Here is a 19,741-nt window from a genome sequence, read left to right on the forward strand (position 1 = left end):
TCATTAAATTGAAATTGAAGCTGTCAGTTTGCAATTGGCATCGCGTGGCAAGCCAGCTGTGAGAGAGAGGCCTTGGAAACGCATGATTGTAATGAACTTGATTTCCAGCTCTCCAGCCAGCAGTTGAGCTTGTATGCCAAGACCTTCACCAGCAGCCACCTTCAGGTCCTCATACTGAGTCACTCTACATCCCTACACCTGCTCTGCTAACTCTCTGGCTCTTACACTTGTCCGGGATCAAGTCTTCACGCTCTGGAACTTGACTAGCCCGATTACACGGTGTGCATTCATGTTATGTCCAATGCCAATCATTCTCACTCTTTACAGCATGTGTTTTTATGTTATATGTACTATTATTATAAAAATTGTATGATCCAAAATTGAGAAATCTGGATCATTTGAAATATTTTAATTATACTGGATAGATTGTTCGTGATGTGAAAGTGAAAGTTCAAATAGGCAGTTTGTCTATAAAAAAAAGAAAAGGGAAAAACTTGCCAGAAACAAATATAATGTATAATGCATAAATAATAATAATCTGTGCAAAAAACAAAACGAGCAAAAAAAATAAAAAATAAAAAATAAACCTTTTAAAATGGCTGTAGCTGACCAAGTGGGTATGAGCTTAATATAAACTGCTGTTCAAAAGTTTTGGGTCTGTAAGAGTTTTTTTTGGTGAATAAAACCTTTTTTTTTTTTTCAAGAAATACTCACTGACCCCAAACTTTTAAACAAGAGTTTATATTTGTAATATACATTTTTGTCACAGCAGCTGCAGTATTTTTACTAATAATACACTTCCCACTGTTGCCCTCCATTAAGGTGAATAGAATTTGTATTATCATCTGGCTTGTGTTTTGCTTTTGAAACAGTCTGTATTTTCATAATGATTTATTAAAGCATGCAAATGACATGAGTGCTTTTTAGGTTGTTTCCTTTATTAGTGTAGGCCTCTAAAGCAAGACAAAAGGGCAGGAAAAATGTGTTTTCTTTTGTGCCAGGCTGTTTCAGACTCCTGCAGAAACAGCCTCATTCCTCCTGACCCTTCCTGCCAATTACTCTCGCTTTAAACCCTGGAGTGTGTATTTCTGATCCTGAGTCAATCATATTCAGCTGTGTATTTGTATGCAGGCGGTCTTTCCTCTGTCCTGGTCTTCTGTTCTCTGTGTCGGTGATATGACCTTCATTTGGGCACAATAATTAAGATCAATTACCCTCTGCCACTCTGCCACTGGCAAGGTAATAAAATATGCCAGCTGCCCATAATTACCCATCATGTTTTTATAATTTGATATCTCCTTCATCTTTCTGTCATTGCTTCGGGTCAGAAAGTCTTAGGACAGTAAAAAGACGGCTGAGTTGGTGGAAAAAATACAGTTGTTAAGTACTCATCTGTCCCTGTCCGTTCTGGATTATTGTTTCACTGTCATTCTCTTGGACCGTTTACAATCCGTCTAGTTTCTAATGAATATTGCCCACAAAAATGGCAAGATTCAATCCAATTGGCTCTTTTCATTAGCAACTATCCGAAGCTGTGACATGAGAGGCAGCAGACCGGAAAAAATAAGTCATTTCACGCCAGAAGAAAATCTGGGACTGGTAACAACATTTATTACGGTATAATGACATTCGTTATAGTATAATATATCGGGGCTGAATGAGAGCGGTATACATGAGCCCATAAATGTAATGTCATATGTTGGTTTAAGTCATCCGTATTCTGTTTTGAAAATATTAGACAAGTGAATGAGCTCTATCATGTCCCACAGCCCTCTGAAAACGCAGTGCAGTACACATTAAAATATGATATATTAATGTCAAATAACAAGACTTGATGCTGATGCTCAGAATTCTGCTTTCGTAAGTCTCCTCTCCCCCTTTCTCCTCAGTTATGCAGAAGCCTGCAAGTCAATGGCAAAGCGTTGACGGAGTGCTTCAGTACAGCACTCACTGCCTCCTTCCACGCCTCACAGCTGCGCGGTTACGCCATGACTTTTCATGCTCATTCTCTATTCATGTTTGTTTTCTGTGTGTGTGTCTGTGTTTGTGTGAGAGAGTTGTGTTGGTGTGTGTGTGGGTGCACTGTCTCTGGGTGACCCTGGTAATGGGTTTCTAATTACTTTGGTTTGTTGCTAAATTGCAGCTGCTCATTTGTATTGGTCCATTTTTGCAGAGAAGAGATTGGACAAGGGCATTAGGGGGCTTGGGAAGACGGAGTGATGGAGGTGCAGGAGAGAGCGAGGAAAAAGACACTGAGAGAGAGAAGGAAGATGAATGAGGCGGGTGAACCTTTCTCACCTAACGGGGAACGGGCTGAGACATTAGTGCATTGTTGTAGTGAGTTTTCTGCAAGCGTATTGATTTACATTTTATGGACCGCCGGCTAATGGTATAGATCATTATGGGATGTTCGAGGTGCCAAAAGTTTTAAGGGCGAAAGTTAGCTGGAGAGAACACTTGGTAATTAAAGGTAAAACATGAATTTGAGGGTAATGGTGTAGGAGGGAAGAAACTGATTGACGTGAGGTTATTGAAGCTGAATGTGGACTACCCACACAAACCCATTGCTCTCTCTCCTGGGGGGATTTCATTCCTTTGTGGGTTCGGTCGTGACCTTTTTCCCCTGTATAGTGTTGCATCAGATAATGGAGCACTGGTTACTGTCAACAAGATTTTAGTTGTTTGGATTTGTTGTGGTATTGATGTGTAAAGCTTCTGTGCTTTCTGATTTGGCTCTGAATGGAGGAGATAAAAACAACCGCTCCTAGGGGGCCCTTGAGAGGCCTCTGTGATGACCGAGACTTGATCCGTGCCAGCATCCCTTTCCAGGTGTGTTTGTGTGTGTTTCCTTAGCAGCAGGTAACCACAGGCTGATTGGCTCAAGCGCTTTGTCAACAGCGGTGTGTAATGATGCTGTTTAAACAGGCTGGTTGGACCAGACACCTGCACACACTTATGACCAGAGATAAGATGCTGAGAGACAGTGTTTTCATTAATCTGCACAGGGGCTCGTCTGTGCTCTTCTGATGCTATTCCTCCATAAAGCAGACCCAAACATTTGTGGAGAGGGAGTGAAATCTTTGTATGATATGGGAGTTGCCTTCAGTTGAGGCAGGTTTTGTGGCAACTTACAGTGGTTCTATAAAATTGTTATCATGTTAAATACAAATTCAATAATATTTTTTTTTCTTCTGAAATGACATCTATGTGCTACTTGAAGAAAAAATATATAATCTGGAATTAACAATTACAGTAACATTGGGCTGCTTTTAGCCGTACCCTGGAGTTGGTCCACTCTCTGTCTATGAAACGAGGTAATAAATTAGCATGATAATATTAGTTATCGCTGATCTCACAGGCTGACGATAGGATGATATGATTATGGAAAAATACTTTGTATGTCCATATGTCTGCCTGTCTGTCTTTTTGTTGTTCTATCGATCTGTCATTCTTTCTAGCTATAGATAATGTATCTCTAGATATTCTTTTAATTTTAGTACTTTTATTGATGTCAATTAATAAAGATATTATTATTCAAATGATTATGTATACATTATGCATTAAATTTGTAACTATTTATAAAAATAAATCAACATCTATATACTCCTCCTTAATATTTAGTTATAATAAATTTTTTTTTTTTTAAATCAATTTTTTTATTTGTTCCATTTTCTATCCTTAACTTATAATATAGAAAATATCAGTAATGTGTTCAATCAGTATATGATATTAAAATTAACATGTTTCTGTTATTATTAGTGTTTATAATAATAATAATAATAATATTATTATTATTATTATTATTGTTGTAGTATTATCAAGAGTTTTTTATTAATATTATTGTATATAGTTTATTAGTAAATGTGTAGCTATTTACAGTTGTTAACTCCTTATTATTTACAATAAAATAAAAAAAAGAAAACTTATTGTCTACCCCTGAACTTTTACACATGGTTAGAGAGAAAGCAGAACATTTCAGTCATGTTTTCAATCTTTCTATTATGTTGAAATTAAAAAGTGTGTGTGTGTGTGTGTGTATACATGTATAGAAATGGGTCAGCTAAAATTAGAGGAGATATTGTTGAGGGAATATTGCCACACTACAGACTTTGACTTTCTTTTGGCTTGGACACTCAAGTGTCACCGTATGTTGATTACTTTAAATTCTGGTATGATCCTATTCCGCAGCATTGACCGATATTAAACATTGTGGGAGAACACACATGCACACACAGTCAATCACATGACAGCTCAGTCTGTGTTGTATGACTGACTGGGATTGCTCCACTCCCACATCATTTCTGCATATGCTGCTGCCTGGCTTTGGCAATTAAAATGCAATCGTGAATCAGACTGAATATATGAACATGGCCCCCCCACCTCATGACTGAGCTGCTCCCATCACCATTCTCATGCTGCTTGCTGTAATCACTCGGTTCTGCTGTCCTCCTTTTCTCTCTGCTCTCGTTTTGTGTGTCTGACGCTCCCAGTCTTCATTGTTTGTCACTCTCTCTCATCCGTCTGACTGTATGCTGCTGTAAATGCTGTGATGTCTGGTGATTTGAAGAGTACATGACAGCAGTTAGGGGGTAGCAAGTATGTGGTGTTGGTGGTTTTTTTTTTGCCTGTTAATGTGAAATTTTCTTTATCAGAAGGTATTGACCAGCACTGTGTCTCATAGTTTGATTCATTCCTGATTTTGTTGATCATCGAACAACAGACCTAACAAACAATCATAGCTTAGTAATCGGAACAAAAAAGAGAAGAAAAATAAAATTGCAATTAAAATGACTCACCCCCCATGTTAGGTGACATTTTTCATAAGCGGTTTTATTTGAAGTCTTTCTTTCGGTTGAAATGAGTGATTATATGAGACATGATACATTTTAGTAAGTGGTACTGTATCTTTCAACATGTTCTGATGCTCATTCATATTTATTTTGCACTAAAACGCGTATTAAAGTAGAAGAGACTCATGCTCCGTGCTGCCGCTTGAACTGAGGCTCTACAGCGATCTGTCAAGTAACCATTTAAAAGCATCAAAATGGCATTTATTGTTTGAGTTTGTGGTAAAATGTCTACGATTTGAAAGCTGAGACTTTTTGTTATTGCATTAACCCAGACAGCCCTAAATTCAACACAAGAAACATTTTCTTAATGCAAGTTGCTGTCTGAAACGCTTTTCCACTGCCTTTTGATTGACAGCAAATAATCGCCCTGATCGTTGACTGCGTTTAAACAATTGATAAGATAATTGCTTTTATCGACAGGACACAAATTATTATCTGAAACATTGGTGTATCTCTAATGGCAATATATAATGCAATGTTTGTAAGTTAGTTTTTTTTTAAATAAAGTTGTCATCATTGAACTCCTATTCAGATTTGCTGTTTTTAAGTTCTTTATTTGTAAGGTAGGGAAATGCAAGCCTTTGGAAACTTTATACCAAATATTTAGATAAATTGTTTTATTGTGCATTAGAATTTGTTCTAATTTAAATTGTACATTAGGAAGTCTATGGACTACAAGAAGACACTAAAATTCGTAGAGACACAGCTGGCGGCTTTGTTTAAAATGTGTTGTATCAGAAACCCTGGAAGAAAAATCACAATTTTATACAATGTTTGATCCAGGCAACCCTCAATTACTGATATAATTGCAAGACGATCTGATGAGAGGAGCAAAATACATTTCAATGCAAACTATTAGAAGAACGCTGAACAAGAATGGCCTTCGTGTCAGTACACCTACAGCTGAATGCTGTTCTTAACCAAAAAAGAACACAAAAGGCAGACTTGAATATGCTGACATTTATTTAAATAGACCTGTGGAGTTCTGGAAGAATGCTGGTAGCACTTTATTTTACAGTCCTGTTCCCCCTGTACATGCTATGTACTTATTATAGTAATTACAATAACTATGTAATAACTAGGTACTAACCCTGAACCTACCCCTAAACTTAACCCTAACCCATGTTAGTTACCTTGTATTACCAGAACTTTCTTAGATAAATACACTGAAGTACACTATAAGTACATGGTAGTACACGTACTGTAAAATAAAGTACAAACAGAATGCTTTATGGAGTGATGTGACCAAACTGGAACTTTTTGGACTCATGGAACAATGGGAAAACCCCGTCTCTATGGTCAAACATAGAGGTGGATCGGTCTTGTTATGGGGGTGTTTTGCTCTTGCAGGTAGTGGAAATCTTGATTATATGAAAGATTATATGGATTCTTTGAATTACCAGGTCATTTTGGCAAATATATTGAAATATTTGGTGGACTTTGAAGAAAGTAGTGACATGATTAAATTAAAGCTAATTTGTCTGACAATATAGCTAATATATTTATATTAATTAATATGACTAACTTGTATTGCAAAAGACATACCACAACCACCCATTACCTCTTCGGCTTAAAAAACAGTTCAGATTGCCATACAGTTGAAGACTGAAGAAACTGATGACACCCTTTTAAGAAATGGTTCATTTATCAGCCACAGTCTATTGTATTATCCCACATAATGCACAATTGCCCGCGATTTTAATGCATGCCAGGAAAAAGAGTCACCGACAGATGAGTCACTGCTTAAAATGAAACTATTTGTGTATTCTCATCTCATTTTGATGCTTTTAAAACAGGTTAGTCATGAAACAATTATGAAATTCTGGATATTGTATATTTTGGCAAGTTTGGTGGGTGATGCATGTTTGCTGAATCAAAGCATGTTCTTATAATACTGCAGTAATCCTTTTTAAGTTATTGCTTCACATTATTACAGAAGTCTATGTAGCTTTCTAGGAATGGATTGCTTGGTGTTAGTATTGATATGGGAATGGTATAGATGCATATAGTCAGGAGAAGCGTGAGGGAGTGTGGAACATTGTGCCCTTGAGACTGGACCAGCGGCCCCTTATAGCTGTGATTTTATGAGTACATTGAATCCCAGAATATGTTTTCACTGCTGCAGATTATTATTCCTGTCCAGCACTGAAAAACCAAACTGCTAAATAGATTATACATTGATCATACACTCTTGGGTCTTGAATAAACCACTTTTACGAGCTGCTTTTTGTTAAATGAAGGCTTACAAACTCCTTAGTTATTGGCTTAAATTATCTTTTTTATTGAATATTGCAGTGTTTATCATAAATTAATCAAACTTCGACATCATACTTGCAAAGCTAAATTGTTAATGTCCCGTCCACCTTGCTATGAAATCTCTGCTCTGTTGACGCGTGCACCAGTCAAACAATGAGAAAGTAATGTTTGATTTCATCCCAGGGGAGAGAAAGTTTGGATGTATGTCACAGTAGAGAAAGGGAAATTTGATTAAGTGTGTTTGTTTCTCTAAAAGGAAGATTTCTTTCTGACAATACAAAGAGAATCATTTTATAAGGTTTCAAAGCTTTTTTTGTCAAAAACATCAGATAAGTCACATTCTGTATCCTCAGTTCATTCTTAATTTAAATTCGGTGCTAGATTTCTCAGTTTATATTAAATATTTGATATGATGGTTCTATTATTTATACATCAGATTGTGTTGACACTATGTAATGGGCAAATAGAGAAAAATGTTGGGAATAAATAGTTTGCATGAAAACAGAAGTGAATGCCTCTGAATCCAAAAAATAAATACATTGAAGTACATATAAACTTTAGTTATGTGTCTTGATCAGGGTCCATTAAATAAAAAAAATGCAGAATTGTTTCTCCTAGTTTGGATTAAATTAACGGTTTGCCACTCTGTTCCCAAATATCTGATAAATGTAATTTTAAAAATTCCAGATCTGGTGGAGTATTCACATGACAAAAGTAATCGGGATAATCCATTAAACTGATTTTGATGTATCAATTGGTAATTTCAGCTTGCAGCTATTATGACCAGAGTTCTCATTAGACGCCAGTGTCATAAAGACACATACGTGCAATATTCAGAGCCTGTTTGTAACGTTGTTAAAAAATTAATGAGGCCTAGCAAGATAATGCTGAGAGCTGTGCAAACATATTGCCTTTGCCTTCAGCATGTGTGTATGTGCCTATAAATGCATTGCCGCAGTGTTATCAAAAGCATGCTGTGTGGTTATATATGTCGGCCTTTGAGAAATCCTACATTTTCTAAATACCTCCATGCTGGAGATAAAAAAAGCAGACACTTTGTAGCATCAATTATTGATGCACAGCATGAAAGCAAATACTATCTCGCTCTTCTTTAATTGGTAAAAAATATTTTCGGACCCACTGGTGCTTTCACGGTTTGTCTCGCACACACTTCAACACTTTGTAATTTGATTATTCCTTCATCTTAAAGAGGTTGAAATGTGAAGTTTTAGCCTGTTGAATTTCGTTTATTCCTTCTGATATATGATGGAAGAAAGCATTTGTAATGGGGAATAAATACCTTTTAGCGTTCCCTTACATGCTGACATTGATTTCCGAGAAAAGGCTGCAGGTTTTCTAGTGTTTCTGTTTGCTAGTATATGAATCTTTTCCCTCGTTAGAGTCAATCCGGTTCAATCCTCTTTGCGCCTTTAAGAATAAAATTGACCTGATATATGAGGATGAGGAATTGTGGGACATGAGGAATGAGTTCGGTGAATCTAGGGTGAGTAAATATATCAGTGTGATTTATATGGCTCTTAATAAATCCAACTTTACACTGGGGAAAGCACTTATCCAATAAGATGGCATATTCAGCCAAATGTAGCCAATCAGCCCCGGAAAAGCCTGGTTCATTCAATTGAGCTGAGGGAGTGATTTCATTGTGAAGCTATTGAGGCCGGAGTGGAGCAGGCACTAGCTGTTAGCCATGAATCTAGCAAGCATTTCCTGTTTGTATGTCGCTGAGTGACTCGCTCGTTTCCTTTCTACAATCCCCTCATCCCACTCCTTGTCAAACGAGTGCAGCGCTATGAAGCGGATTGCTAGTTGTCAAGCCTGTCTAATAGAAGTTATTGGAGCAAGCAGGCATCTCACGCTTTCTCGCCTCACTGGTGTGAACGCTGCCTCGACGTGTTGCACCTGCTGGAATGTCAAGCGGCCGAAAATAGTTTGAGTGAATCTGTTGTGATTCCAGACCACTGAACGGGTCTGGCCTGATGACGTGTACTCGTCTAGAGTGATAAAGTGTCTGTGTTGGATGTGATCTTTGTGGCTGTGGAGCCCGTGTCAGGGTGTGTTTTGTTGTTTACCAAATGCTATATAACCACTGTTTCTCTCTCTCTCTCTCTGTCATTCAGTGTGGATCTGGTACATGCTCAGCTGAGAGTGTGTGAAGGTCGCAGCCTGCCAGAGCTGGGCTTGAAACAGGATAAGATACGGATCAATGGGTATGCCATCCAGTGCCGTGTGACCACAGAGGACCCGGCACGTGGCTTCCAGCCTGACACAGGAAGACTGGAGGTAGGTTAACGTCCTACATTCAACAGCTGGGCTAACGCACATCTGCCCTCAGCAATGTTTCCAGAGAAGAACACATTAAAGGGGTCATATGATGCTGCTAAAAAGAACATTATTTGGTGTAATGAAATATGTTTATGCGGTTTAAGGTTAAAAAAGCTAGTTATTTTCCACATACTGTACATTATTGTTTCTCTATGCCCTGCCTTCTGAAATGTGCCAATTTTTACAAGGCTCATCAGTCTGAAAATCGAGGTGTGCTCTGTTTGGCCAGCTATTCAGTGCACTGTGATTGGCCAAATACCTCAAGCGTGTGATGGAAATGTTATGGCCCTTAACATACTGTGATGCCCTGTCCGGCCGGAGCGATGAGACATAAACATAAAACTAGTGGTGGGCATAGATACATTTTTTTCAATCTAGATTAATCCCACTATAATCTTGGAAGTAATCTAGATTAAAATGGCTCATTTGAATTCTGCCGGAGGCATTCAGAATATGTGTGCTACCCAAATAAAATAATGACTAAAAGTAACATTAAGTCTTTGAGAAGGGGTTTCTCTAGCCAGGTGGTGCATTAGACCAGGGGCTCATCTCCTGTTTCCATTGGGAAGTTTCTTTAAAAAAAAAAAAAAAAATTCCCTGAAGCAAACCCGGCTGCATCTCTGTTAGCACGTCACGTTTGATGTGGTAATTTCACAGTAGACATACACACAGGTTTAAAGACTCGTTCTCGCCTCCTACAGATTCGGCTTGGTATACATCTGTGCTAAAATATAAAGGTGAAAGTCATCATAGCTCGCGTACACCCAGCTCCCAACCCAACTTTGAGAATAGATTAACGGCGATATTTTTTTTTATTGCCCGATAAGTCTCACATTAACGCAGCACATTAACGCCGATAACAGCCCACCACTACTTAAGACCCATTATAAAGGTGATATAAACATGATTTCTAGTCGTGTTGGACATTGCCGAAAGCTTCGGTGTAAATCAAACACTGACCAGCGCAAACAAGTCCCACACACACTCTGTAGCTGCGTCCTTCTGAAGTGTGTACCTGCATATGGTGATATCGTGGAGGTGTGAAATTGTCTGAGATGTTGCTGACGGAAGCTTTTACCTTTTGAGGCTGTATAGAAATAATTTATTTGTGGATGAATAATTGAACAAATATTGATATCAGATTTCTGTGCCCAGTCAGTGTTGAGCTGCAAGCCTTACATCTGTCCGTATATCTCACAGATGCAACTCGTGCTCGTGCGGTTATCTGGTTTTGAGCCACAAGGTTAACTGGGATCTCTGAGGGTCTCTGTTCGAGATCTTACAGGCTAGATGTGTATACATACACATAGAGATGCCCCGAGGATATGACTAGCCACAAGCCACATGCTATAATCATCCAGTCATGTCCTCACTCCACCAGCTCATTGGCTAGGCAACCCTGTATGGTCCATATGCATCCTCGGATGTGCCATGCCTGGCTGAAATCTTTGTTCTTCCATCCAGCCACAGGGGCTTGGCTGTATCAAAAGAAAGCTGGATCTCTCTGATAAGGATGTTCCTCCATTACCTTTAGAAAACTGGTTTGCGCTCTGCTTCAAAGACTGATGTGGACATCCTGTGATGTTGGAAGAAAGTTTCTACTTAAGAGAAAATTAGGATCCATGTAGATTTAGAGATGAAGGGAGAGGGGCAGGAGATGCAGAGAACTTGGGTGAAGTTCAAATGTTATTGTGGAGAGATTCTCTCAACCTGTCGGACTGAGTCTTTGCATTGCCAGACGTAAAAATGTAAAGAAAGTGAGCGATAATTTATGCAACGGAGTGTGAGAGAGAATATGAGATGGTTGTAAGAGGGGAAAAAGAATTTGAATGAGCTTCCCTGATCCAGGAGATGAGAGACTGAATCAGATCCATCCGATTGAATGTAGTGGGGCATTATGGGTATTTATTGACCAATACATAATTTTAGTCTAGGAGTGTGGTTGGGAAAGATGATAAACCAGTGTTCAAAATGAACACTCACCATGCAAGAATCAAAATAGGCTTTGACAATTAAATAACACCAATAAAATTCAGTTAGTCTGTAGCATTATTAAAACCTGCAAATAATACAGTATAATCAAATTGTATGAATGATGGACTGACCATTTAAATCGGCTTACAACAGAAAACCTCTGTTGCAACTTCCTGCAAATGTTGAGATGACTTCCAACGGCTTTATTTCAGTGGAAATTTATTTAAGTTTATATGGAAGGCCTATTTTTTTTGCTCTGTGAAAGAGCCCATTTCTTTCATCAGATCATTAAAACATGAAATTCTCAATAAATCTTCATGTTTTTGATCGCTAACGGTTGAGAAAGTTTGCTTAATTTTATATGGTCTTAAAAAAATATCTGTTTTTTGATGATATGTCTTCATGTTTTTGTAAGCTGTCCCGTTTCATTGAGAAATGTTTCCTGGCTCATATGTATATGATTTGTGTGACTATTTATTTTAGTGTAATATATGCATTTTCTGCAAGCACGCAATGATCTGTGCTCCTGGTCAAAGGAAACATGGCTAAATCATTTTGTAGTATGACACCCACAACTGGCTGTGAGGTGAACAATATTGAATATTCACAATATATTCACAATAATTTTGCTAACGATCTAAAACTAAGCACAACATTTAAATATTGAAATGTTTAAAAACTTGTTCCTGAACTGAACTTTTTCAACCATTTCCTAATAAACCCATCATTAGTCGTTACATTTCACAATTATTCCTTAATTGACTTGCGAGTACAAGACATTTTCATGTAACAGATTTCCATTGTGTTAAAATTCTTGCATTTAAACATTTAGAATTTTTTTTAATTACACTGTTCAGAAGTTTGAGGGTAGATTCTTTTTTTTTTTTTTTTAGAAATTCATATTTTTATTCAGCAAGAATGCAGTAAGTTGAGCAACACTTACAGTAAAGACATTATAAATAAATATAATAAATATTAATAAATGCTCTTCTTTTAAACTGAAAAATTTGTTTCAGCAAAAATATTCAGCAGCAGAAGTGTTTTCATCATTTCAATTTTTTTAATGTTTACATTTACATTTATCCATTTAGCTGACACTTTTATCCAAAGCGACTTACAATTGCTATATATGACAGAGTTTGCACGCCTCTGGAGCAACTAGGGGTTAAGTGTCTTGCTTAGGGACACATTGGTGTCTCATAGTGGATTCGAACCCGGGTCTCTCACACCAAAGACGTGTGTCTTATCCACTGCGCCAACACCACCCAGAATGTTTAGAAGTTATAGAAATAAAATATAATAGACATGTTTATTAAGCATCAAATCAGATAGTAATAGAATGATTTCTGAAGGATCATGTGAACTAAAGACTGTAGTAATGGCTGATGAAAATTCAGCTTTGCCATCGCAGGATTAAATTAAATCTTAAACGTTTTTATAGACAACAGAGGTTTTAAATAGTGATAATATATTTACAGTATTATAGTTTTTGCTGTTTTTTTTTCCATCAACTTATTTCCAAACATTCAAAAATCTTACCAAGCCAAAACTTTTGAATGAAAATATATAATATATATACCGTATTTTTCGGACTATAAGTCGCATCAGTCCAAAAAATACGTCATGACGAGGGAAAAAACATATATAAGTCACACTGGACTATAAGTCGCATTTATTTAGAACCAAGAACTGAGAGAAAACATTATCGTCCACAGCTGCGAGAGGGCGCTCTATGTTTTTAGTGTAGACTACAGGAGCACTGAGCAGCATAGAGCGCCCTCTTGCGGCTGTAGACGGTAATGTTTTCTATTGGTTCATTTCTCTTGGTTCATGTCAAATCAATTTTGATAAATAAGTCGCACCTGACTAAGTTGTAAGATCAGGCAAAATGTGAAAAAAGTGTGACTTGTAGTCCGCAAAATACTATAAACGTTTTTTTTTTCAGCTATGTCAGCCGGGTCTAATTGGCAAATGTGATTAAAATTGAACATCTGTACTCTAAGGTGATTTGTTTCTTCTGGCAAGGGATAGAAACTTGTGGGTAGAAACCGAGATGGATGAAGGCTGCGCTGTGAAGGTATTATCAGCCTCACGTTAGATCTTGTATGATTTCAGTATGTCAACACAAGCTCTCATATGTTTGTGTGCACGGCGACTGATGTGAAAATAAGGCCGCGAGTAAAAAGAAAAGAGTCGCTCTCTCGATTCCTCTGTCTGCTTGGAAGTTTCTCCTCACTTTCTGACGTGTCTGATGTCGTGCTTCAGAGGGGAAAGAGGACGGGGGGTGTGCGGGCTTGGCCAAGCTCTTGTTTTGCAGGGAAAATGAGTGCACAATGGATGAAGTGAAGTGCTGGGAAGAGAGTGTGCAGGGAACAAGCACTGAGAGCTCTTCAGCGCTTTTGTTTCTGAGGGATAAAAGAAAAATATGACTGTTGTCTGAAGAGTGTTCTCTGTAATCAAATGAGAGCCAAGTAGAGGAGAAGGTAGAAGCATTTAGCATAACATTGTGCATCAGAGGAAATATGTTCTGTATATGGGCAGTTAAAGTCTCATATTCCCTCTCAATTCCTCCGATATGAGGCTTGGATGATTTATATGTGTAGTTGCAGATGTAAACTGTTATAGGGTCTGGGCTTTGAATGCAGACTTTATTGAAGCGTAGCTATGAAAAGATTACGAGCCGCTTTGGTGGTGATTGTACTTGTTCTATCCTCATGTTGCGTGTGTGTGTGTGTGTGTGTGTGTGTGAGCAAGTGTTGGTTCATTTACACATTGGCTCTTGCTGGCGTGCTGAGAGAACATAATGCTGATGAGGAGGATCGAGTGATTTGCATTATCATCATAAACACAATTATGTTGTTGAATGTGCTGATGGTAAATACTGCTGTGGTGGAAATGGGAGTCCGTAATTCATGAGGTGAAGAATTTCAGGAATTGCAGTGTGCAGAGGAATTTGGTGATTTGTGCTCCTTTTGGCTTCTGCACTTTGGCTTATAGTTTTTTTTTTCCATTTGGTGGGTCCTCACTAGTCATTTGCATGATTGTGATTGGCACTTTCCATAAATAGGTTTTAATTTGGACGTGACTCTCATAAAAAAATAATCTATACATATAAATTTTAATTGTTTACATTTGTGTTGTAACATTTATATTACTAAATTATATTACTCATTTTATATGAGCTTTTTTATGTTAGTTTTGTGGGTTTCTCAACAGTGTTCTCCCATACAGCTGATTTAGATATTTCCTTGCAATAAACATTAAAATTAAAATTAAAATAAATGGGGGGAAAAAAAAACTACTCAAAATAGGTAGCAGGATTTGAGAGTTAGCCTAAATTAAGCTGTCAATCAGTTGGTCAAGGATTTAGATAAGCTTGGTTTTTAATAAATTAAAGCGAAATATCGGATCTTTTTGTTCTTACAAACAATTCAGTAACATTTGGATAGCTGAACCTGACATTGAACCAAAATGACAAATTGAGAAAATACAATGATTATTTACCTGTTATGCTTTCAGAATGCTATCAAAAAAGGGGTCAACCTCAAGCAGTGTTAGATGTTCTTCTAATGGGTGCCTGAAACTAAATTTCTCAGCCGATACCGATAGTCGATTATTCAGAGTGATATCTGCTAAGATTGATAGTTTGGTGGTTCTGTATTCCATAATTAAAAAATATATATATATATATTTACAGGAACTTGTCTTAAAACACACACACACACAAACAGAAAACACTCAAGTTAACATTAACACATTACATAAATGAGGATTCAATTATTATTATTATTATTTTTTTTTTTTTTCTACTTTTTGAATGTTATTCATATTAACATTGTTTAAATTCTAAAAGACCTTCTGTTAGGCTCAAATTCACTCACTACAAGCAAAAGCATTGCTGCTCTATCATTAAACATCAAACTGGTAATATTTAATATAAAGTAGCGTTTTAATGATATCACCTTGTGTTAACATTAACTGGATATAAAACTTTCTTCAAACAAGCATTTCTGCTTTATCATTGAACATCAAACTGGTTATTTTGAATCTAAACTTTTCTATTTGTTGATGATGATATGAATTCCCACCAACATTAACTGGATACAAAAAGGCATCATGTTCACAGTCAATCAGCATTTCCCTTAAATTGTTTAACTTTGCACAAGTCACATTAACATTAGTGATTCTGAACTCCTAGGCTCATAACCACTCAATCAATTCTCATCTTTAAAAGTAAGGGCTAAGTACTTTACATACAAAAGCATCTCTGCTTTATCACAGCTTAGTAAATTAATTTTTTCATTTCTGACATTAGATGCAGAGCTAAAGGTCCTTCTACAATCTACGCTCATACAAGGCGCAGACAGGTATTTTCTCGCCACTTGTGCAAGCATAGGCAGACAGGCAGCACAGGCAGACATTGTGTAAGTGCGCTCTCATGCCTGGGAATCATGGGGTCTGCTAGATAACTATCAACTTCTGTTTACACACTCGCACTTTCTCTGTCACAGTCCCATTTTCTTGAGCGATTTTGCTGAAAATGGCAGAGAAAGATGTTGTTGTTGATTCTCTTGTAAAAATGCAAGCCTTCTTTTGTTGTATGATATCTTAAAACAAAGCAATAAAACAACAAGGCATATGTGTTTTTATAACGACTAAAAGCAGAATTCTACATTATTGAATAGCCTATTATATTGAATATTTTATTTCTTCATATAGAAACTTACCTTCTAGATCCTGCACATCTTCTCTGTCTGCAGGGTGTTCTGAATCTCCACAACTAGCATTTTGTGCATTTGCCGTTTTATGTAAGCATCAAAAAACTTGTCTTCATATCGCAGATCAAGGACCGTTGAGATAAAGTGCATATGGTTAGAAGTGGTGCTTCTAGTAATGTTTTTTATGTTGTTGTTTTAACTCCGTGGTCACTGTCAGATTCTTTGCTGAGTAACCTTTTTAGAGTTATGAATGGGATAATGTGAGCAGCAGATGCATCTTCTTTGCTAATCTCTCTGGTTATTAGTTCAAAAGGAGATAGAAGTGTGGTTATGCTTTCCATCAGTGCCCACTGCTGCTCAGTAAGTGTGACGGGGAGCTCATTAACTGCAGCTGATGCAGCAAGCACTCGTTTCTGTTCAAAAAGACTTTCCATCTTATAGAAGCCACTATTCCACCACGTATTTACATCTCTTTATTGGAAGATCCATCTTTGTTTGAATGGACTAGACGTGAAGAAGCAAGTTAAGTTTTTAAAATGGCCTACAATCTTTCGGCACACACTAACAAATTCTAGAAAACTCCACTGGAGGGAATGAGCCATGCAGGGTCAGTAGTCAAATTAGTTGTTAAGATTTTTAATGGAAGTTCCACATCAAGAAATCTTTTTTTTAAACGATCAGCCGATGGCCGATAACACAAGACATTTTTGCTTTATTGGCCAATACGATTACCAGTCAATACATCGATGCATCTCTAGTTAATATGATATTGTCTTGCGCATGTTGAGCGAGGCCTCTTGCCAAGTAAAAATATTGCTTGCTTACGAAAGTCCACCAGGAGCCCTCCAGTCATTGTTCTTAGAGCTTCCAATTAAAGAAAACAAATGGAGGATGAAATGCCATGCTGAAAAATTTCTGGGAAAGATTCATGCCTCCTAGGTAGGTGTACAGCATATGTTGATTTGTGTGACATTAGCTCTCTGGCTCAGTGGGCATCTCTGGAGCAGATCTCCATGACCACAAGCCTTTCATCTTTCATCCTGCCTGCCAATAATACACACAGCGCACCCTGAGAAAGAGCCATCTTGCGTCTTGCTTTATTAGAGAGGGAATGAGAAAATATTGTTTTCTCCTCCAGATGGCTGGCGCGAGACTTGTCTCCTCTTGTTTACTTGACATGCTCCTCTTTTGTAGATTGTAACTGATGATGGTGCATTTCCTCGCTGCCCTTCACCCGAGGTATGAATCTGAGACCAAACGTATGCTACCGTTCCCTTGCCACAGCTCTGTAGGAGTATGCTGTCATTTTATTCAGATATGCAAACTCCTTCTGCCACCACACAATTTGAAACAATGCAGCTCCGTCAAGAGTCACATTGCCAAGCTGTCATTTCCAGACTTGTGTGCACAGGAAAGCCTGGGGACTGGGTATTACGGCGGAGGTTGCATTGGTATTCTGGATGCAGCAGCGGCCATTTACAAACATTATTGGAGAGGTGGCAAAACTCCCTTAAGAATGTCAGCGCATGGTTTGGAGTCTAGACATGTTTGAAGATATGCTCTTTGTCACAACCTGATGTTGTAGAAATATGCTACACACATTCGGTGTGCCACAGGCTATTTGGTCTTGGAGAAGTTCAATATGGACGACTAGTCAAAAGGAAAACAGTTTGAAATGAAGTTTTTAAGGTATCTGCCCCCCCCCAAAAAAAATAGTTTACCATGAACAACTGTATTATTACATCATAAATAGTCATAAATTAGTCATAAATGCAAGTATGCTTTGTATGTATTATATAATACAAAAAATGTATATCTGAGAAAATAAATTGTTATTATTAAACACGTCATAAATATCTACATATACAGAGTATTTCACAGTAAACATTGGTCTAAACGTTCTTACAGGTTTGCGTATCTAACGTGGATGATTACCATATGAATAGCTTGTGATGTGTGTGTGTGGGTGTGATCACATTACAGATAATGAGCTCAGATGGGAAAGACTGGACCTTGTGTTGGTTTAATAACTTTTCAGAGAATATTTGTTTTCAACATTAAACTTTTATTTCCTTTTACTTTAAGCTTACTATAGATACATCTCTCATGTCTGTGTGCCAAATATTCACTGAGTTTTGGTTACTTTTTGCGATGCGTGTCAGAAAGTAGTTCATGGAGACAGCAGAAAGCGCTCCCTGTTTGTTTGTTTTATTTTACAAAAGCACAGCATTTTGTTGTTATTATGAGTGTATACAAATAAAAGTAGAATTTAAGTTCTATTCAGCATTATTATGCCACAAAGCGTTCCTGTGTTTGCCGACCTCAGCCGACCTCAGAGGGTTATCTAACATTCTTTAAGGGATAATTCATCCAAAAATGAAAATGACCTCATGATGTACTCCTCTCCAAGCCATCCTAGGTGAATATGACTTTCTTCTTTCAGACGAATACAATCAGAGTTATATAAAAAAAAGTAGTGTAAGCTCTGGTGAGTATATGCTAGTGCTTTTTTTTTATGATGGATGGATGCACTTTATTTTGCTTCAAAATCTCAATCACCATTTACTGCTATTATAAAGCTGGGAAGAGCCAGGACAATTTTTTTTTTTTTTTTTTTTTTTTTTTTTTTACAAAACTCCAATTGTATTTGTTTGACATAAGAAAGTCATATACATAGGATGACACGAGGGTGACTAAATCATGAGGTAATTAAATTTTCAGCACTTTAATGGGAAAGTTTCCCAATAATTTAAGTTCTGTCATTATTTAACCACCATCAAGTCTTTCCAAACCTGAATGACTTTTTGTGTTTTGTGGAACACAAAATAAGATATTTAGAAAAATATTGAAGCCCAAAATTTGTTTGGTCCCCAATTGACTTTCATTGTATAGGCAAAAAACCCAAGGCGTTTTTCTAAATATCTTTTTCGTTTCAAAGAAGGATGAGATTCATACAGGTTTAGTATATCATACAGGTAGTAGTATTTAGTAAGGGTGAAGAAATGATTGACAGAACTTACATTTTAAGGTAAACTATCTCTTTAAATAACCATAGGGTTTAAGAAGGATCATGGGAATCAAGAGGCTACAATAATGTTGGGTACTGGTTCAACCTGCCCTGCAATACAAAATGAATGCGTCATTTTGGCTACAGGCTCTTTGCAGTATTATTCAGTTCAATGCAGTACTGATGAACAGTGATTTATATAGGACCTCAAAGGAATACTTAAAGCTCAAAAGACTGGAAATGGATCCAACAGGAGTTCTGAAGCCTCAGGCATCCAGCTAAAGACCGGCTGATTGTTCAGCAACACTGCTGGCGCAGTGCTCAGTGGTCTAAAATGCTCAATACCAACACCCAAATCTCATACCAACTGAAGAACTGAAACGATGTAATGAGGTGGAGCTGTGTTTGCTGCCTCGGGGTCTGTATATCTAAATTACGAAAGAGTTCTTAGCGGTTCAAGGACAGAATCTGTGTTTTATTCTGAATATAAAGCTAACTTGGAGTTATCTAAAACTGGCGATGAGTCAGCAGTTACCCAGAATTTCGGGGGAAAAAAGTGGTTAAAAAAACTAGCGGAGGTCAAAATTTTCACA

General features: G+C 37.4%; 1 protein-coding gene across 1 annotated transcript in view; it reads left to right on the forward strand.

The window, feature by feature from the left end:
• LOC113064144 (pyruvate carboxylase, mitochondrial-like) overlaps positions 1–19,741 on the forward strand; it is a 104,724-nt gene that overhangs the window by 20,122 nt on the left and 64,861 nt on the right. Inside the window, exon 9 of the mRNA XM_026234737.1 lies at positions 9,245–9,407. Within this exon, the coding sequence (XP_026090522.1) occupies positions 9,245–9,407 (163 nt within the window). The remainder of the gene's footprint in view (positions 1–9,244; positions 9,408–19,741) is intronic.

This window comes from Carassius auratus, chromosome 46 (assembly GCF_003368295.1).
Source record: "Carassius auratus strain Wakin chromosome 46, ASM336829v1, whole genome shotgun sequence".
NCBI lineage: Eukaryota > Metazoa > Chordata > Actinopteri > Cypriniformes > Cyprinidae > Carassius > Carassius auratus.